Genomic DNA, 23,471 nt, shown 5'->3' with positions numbered 1-23,471 from the left:
CACCCCCCTCCCTCCCATTTTTTTGGTACTAAATGATCAATGAAAATCAGCTGTTGGAACAGCCTCAGCAGAATTTCAAATAGGCACTAATGATAAATGGAAAAGAAGCCAAGCTAGTTGAAGAATTAGGAAAGTATGATATTGAAAACCTTATTACTGAGATGTAGAAATTTTTTTCACTTGATTACTGAGGTAAATTATACTTGTAAGAGATTATATTATTTCACATAAAAATTAGATATTTCACACAAAAACATGGTTTTCTTAACTTGGATAAAGGATTAAACAAGAATATAATTTATTGGCAAGTATAATTTACTTTCATTACTGAGATGAAGATATAAACAGTTAAGATCCTTCTAAAATAATGAGTATAACATGATTAATTCAGATATTAGGGATGGGGAAAAGGAAGAATTGAGTGTAACGGTCATTGCTAAAATGAGCAAGAACTGTTCCTCACACAAGAAAATAGTTTGTGCAAGAGCAAATTTTAGAATGTAGACAAATTTCAGAATGACAGTTTTACTTATTGTACCATCTAAGGTTCTAGTAGGAAAAGAAGTAAAGAATTTTTTTAAAGTCATTGGAGAGGGCAGCTTGTTATAAAGGAAAACTGGTTCTTGTTGGACACCTAAAATAGCAAAATAAAAAAAAAACAATCAGACATATTTAAAGACTAAAAATACTATTGGTAGTGGACAGTAAATAGTGGTAACAGCATTATCATTGTGGTTAGTGGATGAAGTAGTCGAGTGGTGAATTGTGTAGTGGAATAGAGTGCCCTTCCCATGAAGTCCTGAGACTACTTGGAAGTGTCACATAATAATAATATATAAGAACTGTTTTGGAGGGAGAAGAAACTACTAAAAATAATGGCAAGTACCTGCTAGACTTCTACTCAGCATGCATGCATGACCACACACACACACACACACACACACACACACACACACACTAGTCTTTTGGCAACACCAAGTTCCAGTATAAAAACATTTGTAAGTTGGCATTCAGAGCATGCGCATAAAATAAGAAATATTGTTATTGGTGCTGTGTGCACCCCACACACACACACAGCGCATGTATGCTATAGCTTTTTGCAATTTTTAGTATGTAAGGAGAGGATGGAATCTGTACAGTATTTTATTATTGCATGGGCATCTATATGGAGTCTAAAGTCTCATTTCAGAGGATCACATTAATTCCACCCCACAATACCTATTATATTTCTCTGGAAGTGGATAAGTACCTAATCAGCATAATAAGGATGACTGAAACAAAAGGGACAAAAACTGATGATCTTTCTGAACAATAATATTATGCAAAATGTTATATTCAGACAATCAGGGAAAAGGAGTAGCTATAGTATTCAACACTAAATACGACGCCAATCTTGAATGGCAGGCAATATCAAGTACAGTGATGTGGGCAAATATCAGAATGGGGAACTGGACAATGAGACTTTTTGTGCCTATGGTCCCACAGAAGGTTTTAATAAGGTAGATTTGGAGGAATTTTTTTAGGCTTTTAGAGAAAGCAACTGACACAATGAAAAAGGAAAGTTGGTCCTTGTTCGGGATCTAAATAGCAGAGCAGGAAATTATTGTTAAGCAAACAAAAATAATTTGGGTAAACTTGGAGAAAAGAGCAAAGCTAATAATAATGGCAAATATTTGTTGGATTTCTACTCAGGACATGGACTGGTTATTACTAACACCATGTTCCAACATAAAAATGTGCACAAATTCACATGGAGAGAAGAGGGCAAGGAATAAGAAAAGTCTCATTGACTATGTTATTGTTGATAGAGATGTTTTACTCACTGGTGCAAGACATTAGAGTGTACAGAGAATTTGAAATTGGAAGTGATCACCTTTTAGTCTTCAACGGGATAAAATTGAATTTCATATTGAAAAGAAGAAGTTGTAAGAAAGTTTTAATGTGAATAAAACTTTAGCAGCTCTCAGATGTGAACTGTAGATTAAAATACACAAACATTATTGAAGAAAAAATTAAAGAGTTTGAGAACAGGAACCAAACCTTGGAGATTCAGTGGAAAATTATGAAGAAAACATTGATCCAGCCAGAGAGGTATGTGGTGAGGTTGTGTGCAAGGAGAGAAGAATCAGAACTCCATGGTTGACACAGGAAGTTAAAGAACAGGTGAAAGAAAAAAAAAAGAAGAATGAATATCAAAAGTTCCTGGCAAATAAGTCAGCTTGTGCTCTTAGAGAATACAGAGACAAATGCAAGAAAGCTAAACACTGTAAAACTAGCTAAACAAAAGTCATGGGAAGACTTTGGTAGGAACATAGAAAATATATATCAGGAAGGTGGCAGGATATTCTGGAGGTTGTTGAAAAAGCTCAGAAATTGAGGAAAGACTGCTGTAAAAGGAATTAGAGATTATTAAGGTGACATGAAAACTGGAGAAAAAGATATTCTTGATGTATGGAGTAATTACTTCAGAAAATTGCTAATTGAAACAATCTCTTACAGCAGTGGTAAAAAAACACTCAACAGGCATGCAATTAGAAATACATATCCATACTTGAAGTAAAAAAAGCCATCAAAAGCTTGAAATATGAAAGTCTTATAGTGGCTGCACTGTATAGTTCAGAAGGCCTGGCAAGAGGGATGAATTCCAGATGATTGGAGTTGAGCTCTCATGGTACCCGTATATATAAAAAGGGAAATAAAACAATGTGAGAATTACAGAGGTATTCCCTACTGAGTGTTTCTGGTAAGATTTATGCAGTTATATTTGAGAAACAGTTGAAAAGTTGGTGGAACGGAAGCTTGGTGAGAAGAACAAGCTTCCCTTCAGGCTAAATACAGGCTGTCAGGATCAGATTTTCACTTTACAACAAATAGTTGAGAAATCATAGGAATATGATAAAGATCTGTATTTAAGTTTTGTAGATATCTGAAAAAGGCATATGACAAAGTGCCAAGAGAAAAGCTATTCAAAACACTAGTTGTATGGTTTCAGTGGAGTATTATATCAAGCAATACTTAGTCTTTATTTGAGTTGTAAGTCAGCAGTTAGAATTGAATTAAGTACAGGAAGATGGTTTGATGTTAAATCTGGTGTGAGACAAGGATGTACATTATCCCCTTTCTTATTAATTATATCGATCACATTATGAAGGAAAGTGGTATTAAATCTGATATCAAATTTGGGGATGTTAATCTCAGCTCTTTGCTTTATGCGGATGATGTTATACTTCTTAATAAATCCAGTACAAGTCTGCAAAATTCCCTGACTAAATTGAATAACTGTTGTAATAGATTTGGTATGAAGGTCAGCAATAACAAGACAAAGATAATGAAAATAGGCAGAGGCATCGAAAATGTCAACTGCATTGTGAATGGAGAACCTATACAATAAGTAAAACATTTCAGCTACTTAAGCACGATTTTTAGTGAAGATGGTAAATTAAATATGGAAATAGACGAGAATCAACAACGGTAGGAAGTCAACTGAATAAATTTATATGGAATAAGAGAGAAATTAGTCAACACACTAAACTAACTGTATACAAGACTGTGTTCAAATAGTTTTAACTTATGGATCTGAGAGCTGTGTCAGAAGTAAAACACTTGACCAAAGACTAGAGAGAGCAGATATGAGAGTCCTGAGAAAGATTAGGGCACGAACAGATGGCATCAATGGCAATTTCATATTAAAAACGAGGATATTAGGAAAGACCTTGTCGACATCCAGGAATACGTTAGCAGAGCTAATTTCAGGTGGTATGGTCACTTAAACACAATGGGTGAGGAAAGATTAGAAAACAAATGTTTTCTGCCAGGTTGGCAGGAAAAAGATCCAGAAGAAGATCAATATATAGTTTGATTGATACAGTAAAAAGTGCCTTAGAAGACAGAAATATAAGATCTTTTAATGTTGGAGTCTTGACAGGTAATAGATTTATTTGGAGGAAAATTGTAGATAGGAAGTTAGTAATGATGTAAGTTTTTCATGTAGTATACTATCATATCCTGTACTCCCCTTAAGGGTACATGTCAGGAATTTGATGATTACCTAATATTTGCAATACACTGAAAACCTTCCACTCATTCACCATTCTCCAATCAAAACAATCCAATCCTAACATCTTTCTAACCACATTCTTACTCAATTTCCAGAGATAACCCTTTGTTATCCCTGATTAGTCAAATATTGAAAAATTTCATCTGTATAAGTTCAGTAAAAGTCTAATAATGTAGTTCAGTAAAGTCTTATAGTGGCTGCTTATAGTATTAAAACCAATTAAAAACTTACATTTTGTCATCCATTATTTTCTATCATCCAACTTTACCATCTCTCATCCTTGTAGGGAGAATTTCATTAACTTCTTGACTACCATGGTTACACCACTTTTGGATTCTCTTCACCACTTCCACATCCCCAAGAAAACTCAAGTAACGAGAATAAAGAGATAAGAAATCTTTTACGTTATGGACACCCTGGATTGGAACCAGTTTTGTTTCTCAGTAATCCAGGTGCGGCAGTATCAAGCCTTATAAGGAAGAATTTTTTATTTAGTCTTTGTGAAACTGTGATTAACAAATGACATGGAAGCAAGAGTTCGATGAGCTAGCAATATAAAAGGGTTTTGTGTTTTGGACATGAAGAGGGAAGATTGAAAATGAAACAGTGAATAAAATGTGCTCATTCTCAGAAGTGCTGAGAATAAAAGTAGATGGTTACTTTGCTACTTTAGATGAAAAATTGATAATTGTTTTATATCATTTGGTGCACAATAAAAATTTTAGAATGTGCTTACTTGAGGGTCAAAGCTTAAATAAATAGGAGAAGACCCCTGTATTCTCACACCTTGCCTTTAAGGAATGCCCAGAATCCATTGACTTCTAATGTAATGTCCATTGCTCGCCTTCATGTGATATACCCTTTGGTAGGTATCCACAATACTGAATGAACAAGGATGGGCTGGCAATATGGGACATAGTTGACCAAAATTGTACGCTCTACTGGAACTAGAAATAAACATTATTGTACAACATAATACAATTACGTGGGCTTAAGGGTCAAAGCTGTATAACTGAGAGGAGACCTCCACATAGCCTTTAAAGGAATGCGGAGAACCGACCATTGCTTCTGACCTAAAGTCCAATCCTCACCTTCTCGTGGTGCATCCTGTTGAGTATCTACCTGGATACTGAGCAGACGTGATGGGCTGGCAATTTGGGATTTAGCCGACCAAATTGGATTCTTATTGGCTTAAACCAAAATACAGAATGATGGTACAACATGAAAAAATTTCATGCCAGCTGGGACGATGCCCGGTTAAACAAGGTCAACGTAGTTTTTGCCAGGGAACCAGGGCAAACAGCGAAAAGTCAGCTACTGGAAGAAATCTGAAAACACACCCCAACCCAACATCACCAGAGTTAAAGATCAGTACTATCAACATAAGATGCCTGAATTGCAAAGAAATGGAGCTAGCTGAGGAATTAGATAAGTACCAGATCGATATAATAGGGGTGACTGAAACAAAAAAGACAAAAACTGGTGAGATCTTTCTGAGCAATAAATACAAAATGTTATATTCAGGCAATGACAATCAAGGAAAAGGAGTAGCCATAGTATTCAACACAAAATACGAGGCTAATCTTCTTGAATGGCAGGCAGTCTGAAGTAGAGTGATGTGGGCTAATATCAGAATGGGGAACTGGACAATGAGACTTATTTGTGCCTATGGTGCCACAGAAGGTTCCACTGAGGTCGAGGTGGAGGAATTTTTTGAGGCTTTAGAAAAAGCAACTGAACCAATGAAAAAAGAAAAGTTGGTCCTTGTTGGGGATCTAAAAAGCAGAGTAGGAAATAATTGTCAGACATACAAAAATAATTTGGGAAAATTTGGAGAAAAGAGCAAAGCTAATAATAATAGCAAATACTTGTTGGATATCTGCTCAGGACATGGAATGGTTTTTACTAACACCATGTTCCAACATAAAAATGTGCACAAATTCACATGGAGAGAAGAGGCAAGGAATAAGAAAAGTCTCATTAAGTATGTTATTGTTGATAGAGATGTTTTACTCACTGGTGCAGGACACTAGAGTGTACATTGAAATTGGAAGTGATCACCATTTAGTCTTCAACAGGATAAAATTGAATTTCATATTGAAAAGAATAACATGTAAGAAAGTTTTAAAGCGAATACAAGTTGAGCAGCTCCCGGATGTGAACTGTAGACTAAAATACACAAAGATTATTGAAGAAAAAATGAAAGAGTTTGAGAATAGGAACCAAACCTTAGAAATTCAGTTGCAAGTCATGAAGAAAACCCTGATTGATTCAGCCAGAGAGACATGTGGTGAGGTTGTCTGAAAGGATAGAAAAATCAGAACTCCCTGGTGGACACAGGAAGTTAAAGAGGCAGTGAAGGAAAAGAAGAAAGCATATCAAAAGTTCCTGGCAAATAAGTCCTCTTGTACTCTTAGAGAATATAGAGACAAATGTAAGAAAGCTAAACATTGTGTAAAACTGGCTAAACAAAAGTCATGGGAGGACTTTGGCAAGAATATAGAAAATAAATATCAAGAAGGTGGAAAAATATTCTGGAGGTTGTTGAAGAAGCTTAGAAGTGGAGGAAAGAGTGCTCTAAAAGAACTTAGAGATGATAAAGGTGACATGAAAACGGGAGAAAAAGATATACTTGAAGTATGGAGTAATTACTTTGAAAAACTGCTAAATGAAACAAGCAGTGATGACAGCACAGTGATAAAAAATACTGACCAGGCATGCAGTCAGGAATACATATCCATACTTGAAGTAGAAAAAGCTATCAAAGGCTTGAAATGTGAAAAGGCAGCAGGAGTAGATGATATTCGACCAGAAATGCTGAAGTATGGTGGTATAAAAGTTTCACAATGGCTACACTGCATAGTTCAGAAGTCCTGGACAGAGGGAGAAATTCCCGATGATTAGAGTAGAGTTCTCATAGTACCCATATATGAAAAGGTAAATAAAACAATGTGAGAATTACAGAGGTATTTCCCTGCTGAGTGTTCCTGGTAAGATTTATGCAAGTCATCATCATCATCATCATCATCATCAAATTCCTGCCATGTACCCTCAAGGGGTGTACAGGATATGACAGTACTACATGAAAAAATTACATCATTACTAACTTCCTATCTACAATTTTCCTCCAAATCAGTCTGTTACTTGTCAAGACTCCAAAATTATCAGATCTTATATTTCTATCGTCTAAGGCACTTTGTACCGTATCAATCCACCTATATCTTGGTCTTCCTCTGGGTCGTTTTCCTGCCAGCCTGGCAGAGAACACTTGTTTTGCTAATCTTTCCTCGCCCATTCTATTTAAGTGACCATACCATCTGAGATTAGCTCTGCTAACGCATTCCTGGATGCTGACAATGTCAAGTTCTTTCCTAATATCCTCATTTTTAATATGATATTGCCATTGATGCCATCTGTTCACGCCTCTAATCTTTCTCAGGACTCTCATATCTGCGGTCTCTAGTCTTTGGTCAAGTGTTTTACTTCTGACCCAGCTCTCAGATCCATAAGTTAAAATTGGTTTGAACACAGTCTTGTATACAGCTAATTTAGTGTTCCGACTAATTTCTTTCTTATTCCATATGAATTTATTCAATTGACTTCCCACAATACCAGCTTTGCTGATTCTGTTGTCTATTTCTATATTTAGTTTACCATCTTCAGTAAAAATTGTGCCTAAGTAGCTGAAATGTTTTACTTGTTCCACAGGTTCTCCATTCACAACACAGTTGACATTTTCAATGATTCTGCCTATTTTCATTGTCTTTGTCTTTTTATTGCTGACCTTCATACCATATCTATAACAACAGCTATTCAATTTAGTCAGAGAATCTTGCAGACTTGTAGCGGATTTATTTAGAAGTATAACATCATCCGCATAAAGCAAAGAGCTGACATTAACATCTCCAATTTTGATATCAGGTTTAATACCACCTTCCTTCATAATGTGATCCATATAGATAATGAATAACAGAGGGGATAATGTACATCCTTGTCTCCCACCAGATTTAACATTAAACCATCTTCCTGTACTTCCTTCAATTCTAACTGCTGACTCACAACTCAAATAAAGACTAAGTATTGCTTGATATAATGCCCCATTGACACCATATAACTGCAGCGTATTGAATAGCTTCTCTCTTGGCACCTTGTCATATGCCTTTTCCAAATCGACAAAACTTAAATACAGATCTTTGTTATATTCCCATGCTTTCTTGACTATTTGTCGTAAAGTGAAGATCTGATCCTGACAGCCTCTATTTGGCCTGAATCCAGCTTGTTCTTCACCAAGCTTTTCTTCCACAATTCTTCTCAACCGTTTCTCAAGTATACTTGCATAGATCTTGCCAGGAACACTCAGTAGGGAAATACCTCTGTAATTCTCACATTCAGTTTTATTTCCCTTTTTATATATGGGTACTATGAGAGCTCTACTCCAATCATCGGGAATTCGTCCCTCTGTCCAGGCTTTCTGAACTATGCAGTGCAGCCACTGTAAGACTCTTATACCACCATACTTCAGCATTTCTGGTCGAATATCATCTACCCCTGCTGCCTTTCCACATTTCAAGCCTTTGATGGCTTTTTCTACTTCAAGTATGGATATGTATTCCTGACTGCATGCCTGGTCAGTGTTTTTTATCACTGTGCTGTCATCACTGCTTGTTTCATTTAGCAGTTTTTCAAAGTAATTACTCCATACTTCAAGGATATCTTTTTCTCCTGTTTTCATTTCGCCTTTATCATCTCTAATTCCTTTTACAGCACTCTTTCCTCCATTCCTAAGCTTCTTCAACAACCTCCAGAATATTTTGCCACCTTCTTGATATTTATTTTCTATATTCTTGCCAAAGTCCTCCCATGACTTTTGTTTAGCTAGTTTTACACACTGGTTAGCTTTCTTACATTTGTCTCTGTATTCTGTAAGAGTAAAAGCTGACTTATTTGCCAGGAACTTTTGATATGCTTTCTTCTTTTCCTTCACTGCCTCTTTAACTTCCTGTGTCCACCAGGGAGTTCTGATTTTTTTTATCTTTGCACACAACCTCACCACATGCCTCTCTGGCAGAATCAATCAATGTTTCCTTCAGAGTTTGCCACTGAATCTCCAAGGTTTGATTCCTGTTCTCAAACTCTTTCATTTTCTTTTCAATAATATTTCTGTATTTTAGTCTACAGTTCACATCTGAGAGCTGCTCAACTTTTATTCGCTTTAAAACTTTCTTACATGTTATTCTTTTCAATATGAAATTCAATTTTATCCTGCTCAAGACTAAATAGTGATCACTTCCAATTTCAAATCCTCTGTACACTCTGGTGTCCTGCACCAGGGAGAAAACATCACTATCAACAATAACATAGTCAATGAGACTTTTCTTATTCCTAGCCTCTTCTCTCCATGTGAATTTGTGCACATTTTTATGTTGGAACATGGTGTTAGTAATAACCAGTCCATGTCCTGAGCAGAAATCCAACAGATATTTGCCATTATTATTAGCTTTGCTCTTTTCTCCAAATTTTCCCAAAATATTTTTGTATGTCTCACAATCATTTCCTACTCTACTATTTAGATCCCCAACAAGGACCAACTTTTCCTTTTTCATTGTGTCAGTTGCTTTTTCTAAAGCCTCAAAAAATTCCTCCACTTCTACCTTAGTAGAACCTTCTGTGGGACCATAGGCACAAATAAGTCTCATTGTCCAGTTCCCCATTCTCATATTTGCCCACATTACTCTACTTGAGACTGACTGCCATTCAAGAAGATTAGCCTCGTATTTTGTGTTGAATACTATGGCTACTCCTTCTTTTCCTTGATTGTTATTGCCTGAATATAACATTTTGTATTTATTGCTCAGAAAGATCTCACCAGTTTTGGTCTTTTTTGTTTCAGTCACCCCTATTATGTCGATCTGGTACTTATCTAATTCCTCAGCTAGCTCCATTTCTTTGCCATTCAGGCTTCTTACATTGATAGTACCAATCTTTAACTCTGGTGATGTTGAGTTGGGGTTTATTTTCAGATTTGTTCCAGTAGCTGACTTTTCGCTGTTCGCCCTGGTTCCCTGGCGAAAACAACGGGGGCCTTGTTTAACCGGGCGACGCCCCAGCCGGCATGAAATTTTGTCATGTTGTACCATCATTTTTTATTTTGGTTTAACCAATAAGAATACAATTTGGTCGGCTAAATCCCAAATTGCCAGCCCATCCTCGTTCGTTCAGTATCAAAGTAGATACCCAACAGGGTGCACCACGAGAAGGTGAGGATTGGACATTAGGTCAGAAGCCCTGGTCGGTTCTCCGCATTCCTTTAAAGGCTATGTGGAGGTCTCCTCTCAGTTATACAGCTTCGACCCTTAAACACCCCAGATTTATGCAAGTATACTTGGGAAACGGTTGAGAAGAATTGTGGATGAAAATCATGGTGAAGAACAAACTGGATTCAGGCCAAATAGAGGCTGTCAGGATCAGATCTTCACTTTACGACAAATAGTTGTAAAATCATGGAATTATAACAAAGATCTGTATTTAAGTTTTGTCGATCTGGAAAAGGCATGTGACAAGATGCCAAGAGAGAAGCTATTCAATACACTACAGTTATATGGTGTCAATGGGGCATTATATCAAGCAATACTTAGTCTTTATTTGAGTTGTAAGTCAGCAGTTAGAATTGAAGCAACTACAGGAAGACGGTTTAATATTAAATCTGGTGTGAGACAAGGATATACATTATCCCCTCTGTTATTTATCATCTATATGGATCACATTATGAAGGAAAGGGATTCATATAGATCTTTGGATCACATTTCTTAACATCTCCAAAATTGGAGATGTTAAGGAAAGCTCTTTGCTTTTTGCGGATGATCTTATACTTCTAAATAAATCTGCTACAAGTCTGCAAGATTCCCTGACTAAATTGAATAACTGTTGTAATAGTACGGTATGAACGTCAGCAATAAAAGGACAAAGACAATGAAAATAGGCAGAATCGTTGAAAATGTCAACTGAGTTGTGAATGGAGAACCTGTGGAACAAGTAAAACATTTTAGCTACTTAGGCACGATTTTTAGTGAAGATGGTAAATTAAATATGGAAATAGACAACGAAATCAACAAAGCTGGTATATGGTATTGAATAAATACCATATACCACATCAATACCATTTCTCTCTTATTCCATATTGAATAAATTCATATGGAATAAGAGAGAAATTAATCAGAACACTAAATTAGCTGTATACAAGACAGTGTTCAAACCAGTTTTAACTTATGGATCTGAGAGCTGGGTCAGAAGTGAAACACTTGACCAAAGACTAGAGGCTGCAGATATTTGAGTCCTGAGAAAGATTAGAGATGTGAACAGATTGCATCAATAGCAATATCATATTAAAAACGAGGATATTAGGAAAAGACTTGACATTGTCAGCATCCAGGAATGTGTTTGCAGAGCTAATCTCAGATGGTATGGTCACTTAAACAGAATGGGCAAGGAAAGATTAGCAAAACAAGTGTTCTCTGCCAGATTGGCAGGAAAATGACCCAGAGGAAGACCAAGATATAGGTGAAGTCTTGACAAGTAACAAACTGATTTGAAGGAAAATTGTGAATTAGGAAGTTAGTAATGATGTAAATTTTGCATGTAGTACTATCATATCGTATACACTCCTTGACGGTACATGGCAGGAATTTGATGATTATGATAATACAATTACCTGCTATTTGCATAAATCAAACATTACCCAGTTAAACAAGGCCCTTGCCTTGTTTTACCAGGGTGAGCATTGAAAAGTCAGCTACCAGAACAATCTCCAACTCAGCGTCTAGAAGAAGAAAGAACTAAACATCTGAGGAAGTAAAGATAAGATCCTTCAACATAAGGAGGATCAATGGAAAGGAAATCAGACTTGTAGAAGAACTCAAAGTACAATGTGGAAGTAATTGGTATTACTGGGACAAAGAGGACTGAAACATGAGATCCTATAAATATAGAATGTTTTATTCAGGCAATAAAAATCAAGGAAAGGAAGGAGTAGTGATGCATTCAAACCCAAACATGGACAACTTTTGATTGTAAGGCAATTTCAAGTAGCTAAATGGACAGTGAAATTTATTTGTGCCTATGGTCTTACAGAAGGTTTGTCTAAGAAAGACCTAGAGGAATTTTTTGAGTCAATATAGCAGGCAGCTGACAAAGAACATGGAAAAGGTGGTCCTTGTTGAAGATTGCAATTGCAGAATATGAAATGAATACCACTAAGCATATAGAAAAGTTTTCAGCAATGGAGAAAAGGGAAAAGGCTAATAATAATGGTAAGCATTTGCTGGATTTCTGCTCATGATATGGACTAGTCATTGCACCATGTTCCAACATGAACCTGTGCACAAGTTCACTTGGAGAGAAAAAACAAGAAATCCTCATTGACTACATTATTGTTGGTAGTGATATCGTCATGCTGATTCAGCATTCAAGAGTATACACAAGATTTGAAATTGGAAGTGGTCAGCAATTAGTTGAATAGGATAGAAATGAATATCACTTTGAAAAGAAAGATGTAAGAAAGTTTTAAAAAGGAATTAAACTTGAGCAGCTTTTATTCGTAAACTATACACAACTACACAAACATTATTAAAGAAAAAATGAAGCACTTAAAAAAAAAAAAAGAACCAAACCTTGGAATCTCAGTGGTAAACTCTGAAGAAAACATTAATTGGTTAATTTATGGAGACATGTTGGAAGTTGTCTGCAAGGATAGAAAAATAAGGACATGATGGTGGACAGCAGTCCTGGAAAAGAAGAAAGCATACTGAAACTTCCTAGCAAATAAGTTGGCCGATGCCCTAAAAGAATACAGATTAAAATATAAGAGAGCTAAGCTGTGTGTAATAGTAGCTAAAGAGAAGTTATGGGAAGATTTCAGGTGGCACAGTATTAAAGAAGCTTAGAAATGGAGGAAAGAGTACTGTAAAAGAAATCAGATGATAAAGGTGACATGTAAACTGAAGATAGGATATTCTAGTTATCTGGAGTAATTACTTGAAAAGGCTGTTAAATGAAACAAGCAGTGATGGAAGAGTAGTAGAAAATATTCAAGTTAGAAAAAGCCATCAAAAGCTTGAAATGTGGAAAAGCAGTTGGAGTAGATGATATTCGACCAGAAATGCTCAGTTACAGAGATGTGGAAGTTTTGTGGTGGTCACACTACATAATGCAGAGGGGTTGGTGAGAAGGTCAAATTCCAGATTATGGGAGTAGTGCTCTCATAATTCCCATCTATGAAAAAGGAAATAAAACTAAGTGTTCCAGGTAAGATTTTTGAAAGCATTCTTGAAAAATGGCTGAGAAAAATTGTGCAGGAGTGACATGGAGAAGAACATGCTGGTTTCAGGCCAAATAGTGGTTGTGAAGTTGAGATTTTCACTTTACAACAAGCTGTCATATCCCAGTCTCAAATAATTGAGACTGGTATATGACAAGGATCTGTACTTGAGTTTTGTAGATCTGGAATCCATGTAGAATGATATTAATATACATCTGAGGAAACAAAATGCCTTCCTGCCTTTGCAGCCAAATTGAAAACAGTAATTAAAGCCTCAAGGAAATCAATTATTTACAAGTATTCAAGAAGGGGGAAAAAAGAGTTTTCACAAAAATATTCAACTATTAAGAACATGAGAACTCTTGTTCAATGATTGGGAGTAACTTGCCAACAAATAAAAACAAATATGCTAAACTATACTGAATAAACTTGTAAAAAGAGAGATCAGAAAGGATATTAACACTGCATTGATAAGGAATGCTTTGGGAAATATTAGCTTAAAAATAGCAAAAGAGAGGGATCACCTACTGGTAAAAGATGAATTAACTAAAAATGAAAAAGGAGAAGCCACGAACAGAAGAAATTTTCTCCATTATTTGTGGTATAGCAATGCATGTTTGCATGGAAGATTTTAGCATGTTTCACATATTGCTGCTTGTCTTAATTTTTTTCATGCATGTCGTATTTGAATATGATAAGGCTTTTTTTCCAGAATTGAATGCAGTATTCTGTGAATTGTTTTTTATGTGTTCAATCTGCAGGATGTATTTCTAACAGATAATTTTTGATCCTCTTCGAAAATTTGGTGAAAAGTTTCATTGCTCAGATGTCCAAATCTGTATCTTTCTCGCTCTTCATCATGCACAAATTCAGCTCACAATTTAAAATGGTTTTGTTTAAAGATATACATATAATCATGTCATTAAGACATTTGTAAGAAATTTATCTGTTTCACCCAGATACACAGTGACTTTTGGTACACTCTTATCAGCATGATATAGTTAGGTTCCATTTGCTACAATATGTAGTGGAATATCACAGTAGCTTGAATATGGTAATGTGAAAAACTGTCTTAGTCCCTCGAAATCCGATTTCACTTCAGATGAACTGTGGGTTATTTTAGATGAATCAAAACAAGACCATGACTTGTATTCTTTAAATGAACTGACTTAGTGCCTTGGGAAAAATGTGGCAAAATTTCTAAGTGTGCACTTGTGCGTGCGTGCACACACACACACACACACACACTGGTTGTCATTAAAATCCATGGTGGAATTAATGACTACATACCACATCCAGTATTAATTTTTTCATACTGCATTGTCTCTATTCATGAATTTGGTGTGTATTGATACATTGCATGTAGTTTTGAAATTGAAAAGAAACATAATAAAAATTCATGGTATTCTAGGTTTAGAAAACACGTCCCCACAAAGGATGATCTTTTGCAAGAAATAAATGTATTAAAAACTCATCTGACTCAGCTTGGATCTCCAGTAGTTTTCTGCCACAATGATCTTTTACTGAAAAATATTATTTTTAACAAGGAAAATGGTAAGTTTTATATATCTGTGTTTTGAATAATTTACAATTTCCACTTTTTCACAAAATTATTTTTTTTTTTAATTTAAAAAAAAATCCAGTATAAAGCATATAACCGCTCGGTCAGCCTGGCTGGCCGAGTGATTAGCGTATCCGCTCTCCAGCTAAAAGGCTGCGGGTTCGAATCCCGCCGTGGGCATGGATGTTTGTGATTGTCTGTGGAAATACCAGTGGTTGTAGTCGGCGGTAGATGGCGTTGGTGTAGTTGCAGTCAGTTGGTGAAGACAGAGTTGTAGAGCAGATGTCCTCCCTCGATGAGTCTATGGACTCCCTGGAGGTGTCAAATAATAATATATGCTCTCCCACTTGCCTGTGCCAAGTAGATCTGGCCAGTAGCTGCAGACTGGAAGAAAATAGAGTACTTTTTTTATTTAATAAAAAAATTTCAGTCTTTTTTTAACTTTAAGAAGACAGAAGAATGTGTGAGATATAGTTGATCATTCTAATAACAAAATTAATGTAACAAATTATTATATTTTGCACAAAATCAAATCAGTATTATTTTTACTGCTTTTCCTATTCTCATTATTTATCGACTTCTTGGAATCGTTTTCACACAGAGGAAATGTTCTCCAAACTGTACAACACCACTACTAACTTGATGAAATTCCTATTATCTTATTTAGACATATCATAAAAAAATGAGGAGGATCCTGTTCAAGTAAATTTTTTTTTTAATGGCCAAGTAAGATTTTGTTTATTTGTTGAGCCCTGTATATGTTAATGTTTTATATTATTGTTATTGAGAGCTGAGGTCATACATTGTTTCTTTCATATATTTGTAGGATTTTTTCCTTCCTTACAAATAAACTATTGGAAGCAGAGTTCCATTAGTTGAAAGAGGTCAAAAGCAAAGTTTAAAAATTGTAGATGGAGATTAATTTGTTTGATCATTTATTTCAAAAATAAAGATCATTTAATTCAAAACTCAAAGGATTGTGAATACAGTTCCTGAAATTATCAATTATCAGTTGATACTGAGTGGTAACTTTATTTGCATTTACTGATTACTATATTCAGAAGTGATCAGATGTTAAATATGGGCAGTTCTGCCACTGGCTTTCCTTTTCTCACTGCACCATCGTGGGGTAATCACCACAATTTCTATTCTTTTCCTCATTCAGATTACTATTTTCTATTGCTATTTCTATTACTATTGGAACGGAGACCTACTTTTCCTTCCTGTTCCACCCAAATTCCCAGTTTACCATTAACACCTTAGTTCTCTAACTAGTATGCCCAGGCAATTTACATTGCTCAAAGCAATTAGGGGATATTTTAGTTTCTGTTGGATAATAATAAATTTCTGCAAATAATTATAACTATTGGGTACTTTATACATGAATAAATATTTCTTACTTATGGATAGGGTGTAATTGATGAGATATTATTTAAATAATCGATATTTATTACAAATTGTGTTACATTTGTAAATTATTTTTATAACTTGATAATTTACAAGAAAACCAAAATATCCCATAATTGTTTTGAGCAGTATATGGAAAAAAAAAAAAAAAAATTCCTCTTCACACTCATCCTATGCTGAAGCTTGCAACAGCTGTAAGCTTCTTTGCAACAACAACATAAAAAAAAAAATCAAGAAATCCAATTAATAGATAAGGATTTGACACATTAATAGCTCATATCAGCTCATATCAAATATACGCATCTTTGAGGATACATATCAGGAAATTGATGAAGATGATCAATTATACATCTGCCAGAAGAATGGTTAAAAAATTCAAATCCTCACAATATGAGACTTACATTTTTGACCTCGTAATTAGCAATTTTCATGTTATGTTTCTGAGCTTACAATATTTCAAAAAGAATCTTGAAATCACAGCTAAGATAAATTCTCAGCATAACTCCTGTACACCTTAAATTGTTAGTGTTGTAGCTGACTCCCACTATAACAAACCCATAGGAGCTGCACGAATAATCTGTAGTGAATTTCTTTTAGCTTAATAGCATACCTATGGAGAGCTGTGGTTGGAACTTATTTATTAGTTTGTTATAAGGGATGTTTGTTATTTCCAATGTGATGTAAGCAAAATTTTGATCCCTAATATATTTTACTTACCTGAATGTTTTCTCTCTCTCTCTATATATATACTATCCAAATAGAATCCAAACATTAATTAGAACTAAAAGTAATTTTAATATACAGATATATATTATCATCATCATTCAGGCCCAGTAGCTTATTCCGGTCTCATTCCATTTGTTCCTTGGTCATCCCTGAATTTTATATCTTCCAACCGAGTGGCATCAGATTATTTTTTTAGGTAGTCTTGAACTGTCCATTCTTTCGATATGTTCAAGTATTTGTATATTTTGTCTAATACTGAGTCTATTTTTAATTCTTTATATATTTCTGTGATTCTTTTTTTGTCCCAGAGAATATAGCCTGCTTTCCTTTGCAGGAATTTCATTTGTCCAGTTTCTATTCTTTTTTCTTCTGCAATTTTTATAGTCCATAATTTACTTCTGTACAGTAGAGAAGTAAAGTAAATTTATCAAGTCTTGCCAAAACTTTATAAACGTTTATTCTTGTATGCTTTTGAACATGGTTAGGTTTGAAAATATTATTGATCATTCCTGTTATCTTTAGAAAGTTTGAAATGTCAGCTTCTTTTGTATATGATACAGCACATCCAAGGTATTTCAAGCAGTTAATTTTGTTCTAAAATTTTATTTTCCATCATGATTTTACTTCTAATTGGAGTTGGTCCTTTATAAGCCATGATTTTTGTTTTGTCTGTTGATATTTGCATTCCAAATTTTTTAGCAATTATGTTTAAGGAGTATATTGATCTTTGGAGATTCATCTTCACTTCTTTTGCTATGATTATCTGGTCACTTGCATACAATAGGGTATTAAGTATAGTTCCATGATCTAGTTTAAATGGTGGATTTATAATTTTCTTCCATTTCTTTACTATTTCATCTATATATATATATATATATATATATATTAAATAAGAGTGGTGACATTGGGCATCCTAGATGGACCCCTCTGTTTATTGATTTCCATTCTGTAACTTTTTTCATTGATTCTTATAGCTGTTTGGTTGTTTTGATGCATGTTAGTTATTGCAGCAAGCAGTCGATTTGGAATATTTAGATTCTTTAGTGTGGTCCAGAGTTTGTTCCTTAAGACTCTGTCAAAGGTTTTTTGGTAATCTATAAATGCTGTGTGTTTCTGTGTTGAATTCTTAATGTTTTTCCCTTTTAGAGTTTTAATGTAAAAGCTGGATCAATGCACGATCATCCCTTTCAGAAACCATTGTGTTCTTCACAAAGTTTATCTTCTACATTTGATTTAAGTTTTAAAGTTAATATTTATACATATAACTAGTATTTAGGAGACTTATTCCTCTGTAGTTTTTACAGTTGCACGTATTGCCTTTTATATATATATATATATATATATCAGAATTACTGCCTTATTCCAACTTTCTGGTATTTTTCCTCGTTAAATAATTTTATTTAACAAGGAAAAATTTCCTTGTTTAATAATTTTAAACTCGGGCTCACATTGGTTGAGTACAGGCATGGCAAACCCAAGATACCCAAGCTAGACCTGATCTTCCTTCGTACAATATACACTTGGTATATCATATCTGGAGACTGGTCTTCTACTCTTCTTTCCCTCTACTTCTTACCCCCCCCCCCCCCAGTGCTATTAGAGCAATTTGAGGATGAGGGGGTGACTCTTTCCTCGCAAACTGTAGTTTCCACTATCTACTAAAAAAGGCAAGCTTAGTTGTCTTAAGGTGGCAGCCCCGCCACTAGGATACCTATCGTGATGCTAGTCACTTGACATAGGGAAACACATATTACTTTCAAGTCTCAACGAAATCCAAACCGGACAGAAAACATGGGAAACGACTGCAAACTGGAAAAGGTTAAGAAACTTTAGAAAAAGAAAAATACGGTGAAATATGCTACATAGAACATTAGAAGCATAGCACATAAAGAAGTAGAATTAGATAAAATTTTAAATGACTAAAATATAGAAATTGCAGTTCTTACAGAAACAAAAAAGAAACTTAAAGGAACAAAATAGCAGCTAACTACAATATATTATATATAGTGGAGTGGAAAAGCAAATACACGCAAAAGCTGGTGTAATGATTTGGATCCATGAATCAATTGAAGCAAAAATAACTCATTATACATACTGGAATGAAAGAATATTAGAAGTGCGATTAAAATTAAATAAAGAAAATTTAACAGTTGTTGGAGTGTATGGCCCTGAAGAAGGAAAAGAAGAAGAAGAAAATGCTTACTTTTACAAAGAGTTACAAGGAATATATGAAAAATTAAATAAAACGGACCATATATTTATAGCCGGAGATCTTAATGCCAGAATAGGAATGAAAAAAAGTAACAATAATATACAAAAATTTGGAGAACTAACAGTAAACAAAAATGGAAAGTGACTCATTGATTATACAATATATAATAATTTAAAAATAATGAATACATTTTACAAACATAAAAATATACATAAATATATGTGGTGTGCAAGAGGACAAAAAATCAATAATAGACTATTTTATAGCAAATGAAAAAGCAGCAGACCTCTTCCTAGATGTTAAAGTTAGAAGAGGGCTGGAAATTGACACAGATCACTGTACAGGCAAAACTAAGATTTCCACCAAACGAGCTGCAAAAAAATAAACAAACTAGAGAAACAAAATCTAATTACAAAGTAAGACTACTAAATGATTCAAGTATAAGAAATTTATACCAACAGAGAATTAATTACTACTTAGAAAAAATACAAGAAAATGAAGACATTGAGAAAGAATGGAATAATATAAAAGAAATTATCACATCAGTAGCATATGAAAGTCTAGGAACACACAACAGCAAGTTGTGTGTGTATATTAATTATATACACACACAACAGCAAGTTGTTGTGGGTCACCTTGCTGCTTCATTGGGACAGTGGCTATAGATGGAGCACATGTAATCAGTTGCATAGAGAGTGTTGCTGTCTGTCAGTGCTGGATACAGAGTAGAGAAGATGTGTGTATTTTGACAGTGTAGTGATTTTATTTATACTGATTGCTAGGTAGCATACTTTTGGATTAAAATAGGTATGTGTTAATTTTCTTAGTAAAAAGTGTAACAAACTATCAATTTGGGTATTTTTTTTTATAAGGCCCCTCAAAATGCCAAAGAAAGATCAACCATTAGCAGATAAAATTGCCTTACTTGACAAAATTAAAAACCAACCGTCTACCAGTCGGCATTAGCTGACAGAGATAACCGGTGTTCCAAAATCTACAATCGCACGTTTGTTAGGTCAACAGGACAAATTGTGAGAAGAATGGGCATTGCATGACGGACAACAAGGAAAATCCCAAAAATAGAAGTGAGAAGGCAAGGATCCTGATATTGAGAAGGCTCTCAATGATTTTGTAACTGGACGAGGTGTGTGTTAATGGTCAAATGTTAAAAAACAAATCAGAAGAGTTAGCTAGAAAGCTGAGCCATGTGAGCTTTAAAGCTACAGATGGTTATCTTGATGGAAAACCAGATATGAAATAAAATTTAAGAAGGTACATGGTGAGAAGGACAGTGCTGAACAGTGGAAATCAACTGAACTACCCATATAGCTGCAGAAGTTTAGTCCTGATGACATCTGTTATGCTAACGAAAGAAGTCTGTTTTACTGTGTCACGCCAGACGATTACTTGAGCTATAAACTTGCCGTTCTGACAGGTTCAACAAAAAAAAAAGCAATGGATCACATTACTGTGTTGTTGTGCTGCTGTAACATGTCGGGAAGTGACAAACGAAAGCTGTTGGTTATTGGAAAAAGTCTGGCCTCAATGCTTTATAGGGCTTAGAATGGACAGTTTGCCGTTCTGTATTATGCCAACAAGGATGTGATGTGGATGACTTGTTATTTTTCAAGAATAGCTAATGAGTTGGGATGCAAAATTGCACCAAAATTCAAAAAAAAAAAAAAAATTCTTCTGCTTCTGGACAACTGTGTGGCACACCCTCAATTAAATTGTTTGAAAAACATTCAACTTGAATTTCTTCCTAATAACACCATGTTCCTGATACAGCGACTGGAGACGGGAATAAAAAAAAAAAAAAATTGATGACATTGTATCATGGAAGGTTGGTTCACTACATTCTTGAAACAACTGAAGAAAATCTACTGACATCTTCAATGTCCAAAGAAATCAGCTCAAAGGTTTCCATTTTACAGACAGTACAATTTGTTGCCTAGAAATGAGCAGCAAAAAAATTCAAAACTGCTTTGCTCATTATGGTTTTTAGAATTCAGACCAGGAAATGCAAGATACGACTGACAATGAAAATGAAATCATTTTAGAACTGCAGCATGTCAGAAACTACAAAGTGTTTTTATGCATTGACAATAGCCTTCAATGTTGCAATGAAAATGAAGGTTGAGGATGCAATTTTCGATGTAATGAGGATGGCACAGCTGGAACATGAGTGAGTGATTAACCAAGACTCCATGAAATTGATTGCTGAATTATGATGCTACCTTATGCACAAAGGCAATGAAGGGTCCTTTATCAGAATTAGATACCTGTGCTGATTTTGTTCAGTTGCAGTCTAAAGTCTAAAACGTCTATGTACACTCGATAATTTTTTCCAAAATAATTGTTAGGGAAAATATGCTTTTGGTGGATACCTATGTATAATTAACTTCTTTAGGGATACTGACACTTTATACATTTAGTTTTTTTAAATAAAAACATGATTAACAAAGATATAAGTTTGTCTATTTTTAAAATTTTTTTTAACTTTTGTGATATTTTAGCTTTTTCCATAAAATTTCACATAATTGGAGCAAAATGTTCTAATTGCGATGTGTCCCAGGTAACCAGAATCCACTGTGTGTGCGTACACGTGCCAGATCAAGATGACACTTGATATGACATCAAAGTGGTACTACTTGCCATTACGAGAATGTTTTTGAAAGAGATAGATACAGGAGACACCGAGCTAGAAGTGCTGTGAAAAGGGACTATGACTTGTGAACAATATTTGCATCATGTTCGATTGTTTCATGGTGTTGTAGGTGAAGAATTCATTTTTATGGATGACAATGCCACACCACATTATACATGAGCAGTGTAGATACTTCTTGAGACGGAAGACCGAAGGTATTAATTGATCGAATCTGGCCAGAAGGCTTCCTTGATCTCAACCCCATAAGAACACTGAATGATAAATGCAAGTAAACACAAGAAATTATGTCACAAGTATCCTTAAAAAAGCAAACCCATAAGAACACGTTTAGAATGCAATAGGGAGATGCATTGCTGCTCAAAATTCCCCTCCAGAAAACAGACAAGGCCTTATCCTTGCTCTGAAGGAGGAGTGGGTCAGTTTGCCTCAAGAACTCCTGAATCATTTGGTGAACAGCATCTCATTTCAGCTGAGTGGACATATTCCATAGTGAAATGTCTCTCCACGTAGTTTTCTGTAAGCACTATGCGTTAATTCCTTAACTACATCATTTGGAAATTTGTAACATTTTGCCCAAAATGTATTGCAGTTTAATTTGTGTGAAATTTATAACACATTATAACACATAGTGAAATGTCTCTCCACGTAGTTTTCTGTAAGCACTATGCGTTAATTCCTTAACTACATCATTTGGAAATTTGTAACATTTTGCCCAAAATGTATTGCAGTTTAATTTGTGTGAAATTTATAACACATTTTTTGTGAATATACAGTAAGCAACATTACTATTTATAACTACAATTAAATTATTTAAATTGCTACTGCTTAACCACATGGCAGCTCCAATAATATTAAGCATATAATTGCAATACTAAATAACAAATCACATATATACCTTTAGATTATCTTATCATATTAAAAAGAAAGAAAGAAAAACATATTTCTCATTAAATAAAATTTTCACCAAACATATATGAACTGCAAAAAAAACAAACGTAATAAGTAATACGATTGTGAGATTTTTACAGACATACACATGGTTTTATATTGAACCATTAGCCTGTGCATCCTCTATATAAGGGTTTCATTTACACAATTTTTATGCATACTTCTAATTTTTTAGAAAATGACAGTGTAAACTAAATTATTTATAAAAACTTTAATAACTACCTATATTTCGGCAATGTTACATTGTCATCTTCAGGGATCGCAAAACAATGATATGTGCATGCAGTCACTCACACTAAGCAAATAAGGCAAATGAACCCACTAGGGTGCTGCTTAAAAGTGCCCCTTAGTGGGCTTAATTGGGTTGTCTTGGCCATTGGGCTAACAAGCTTAGAATGTGAGCTTCTCAAATTTGTGGATAGGCTTTGTGTTCGTCACACATGTTGAATTGGATTTATATGGTATTGATGCGAACACAGATTGATAAGAAAATAACTATTAAGTTAAAAGCTAATATTTCGCTGGTATTATATCCAGCATCTTCAGAGCGCACAAACAAAGTTTGTTACAAATGCAAGA

General features: G+C 34.7%; 1 protein-coding gene across 3 annotated transcripts in view; it reads left to right on the top strand.

The window, feature by feature from the left end:
- LOC150105934 (ethanolamine kinase 1-like) overlaps positions 1 to 23,471 on the top strand; it is a 154,532-nt gene that overhangs the window by 72,126 nt on the left and 58,935 nt on the right. For all 3 annotated transcript variants that reach the window (XM_090393697.1, XM_090393695.1, XM_090393696.1), the window contains exon 5: positions 14,782 to 14,924. In XM_090393697.1, the coding sequence (XP_090249823.1) occupies positions 14,782 to 14,924 (143 nt within the window). The remainder of the gene's footprint in view (positions 1 to 14,781; positions 14,925 to 23,471) is intronic.

This window comes from Typopeltis vanoorti, chromosome 6, assembly GCF_054136105.1.
Source record: "Typopeltis vanoorti isolate ZY-2024b chromosome 6, IOZ_Tvanoo_1.0, whole genome shotgun sequence".
Lineage (NCBI taxonomy): Eukaryota > Metazoa > Arthropoda > Arachnida > Uropygi > Thelyphonidae > Typopeltis > Typopeltis vanoorti.
Note: the sequence above shows the minus strand (reverse complement) of the source record. Positions and strands in the feature narration are given on the sequence as shown.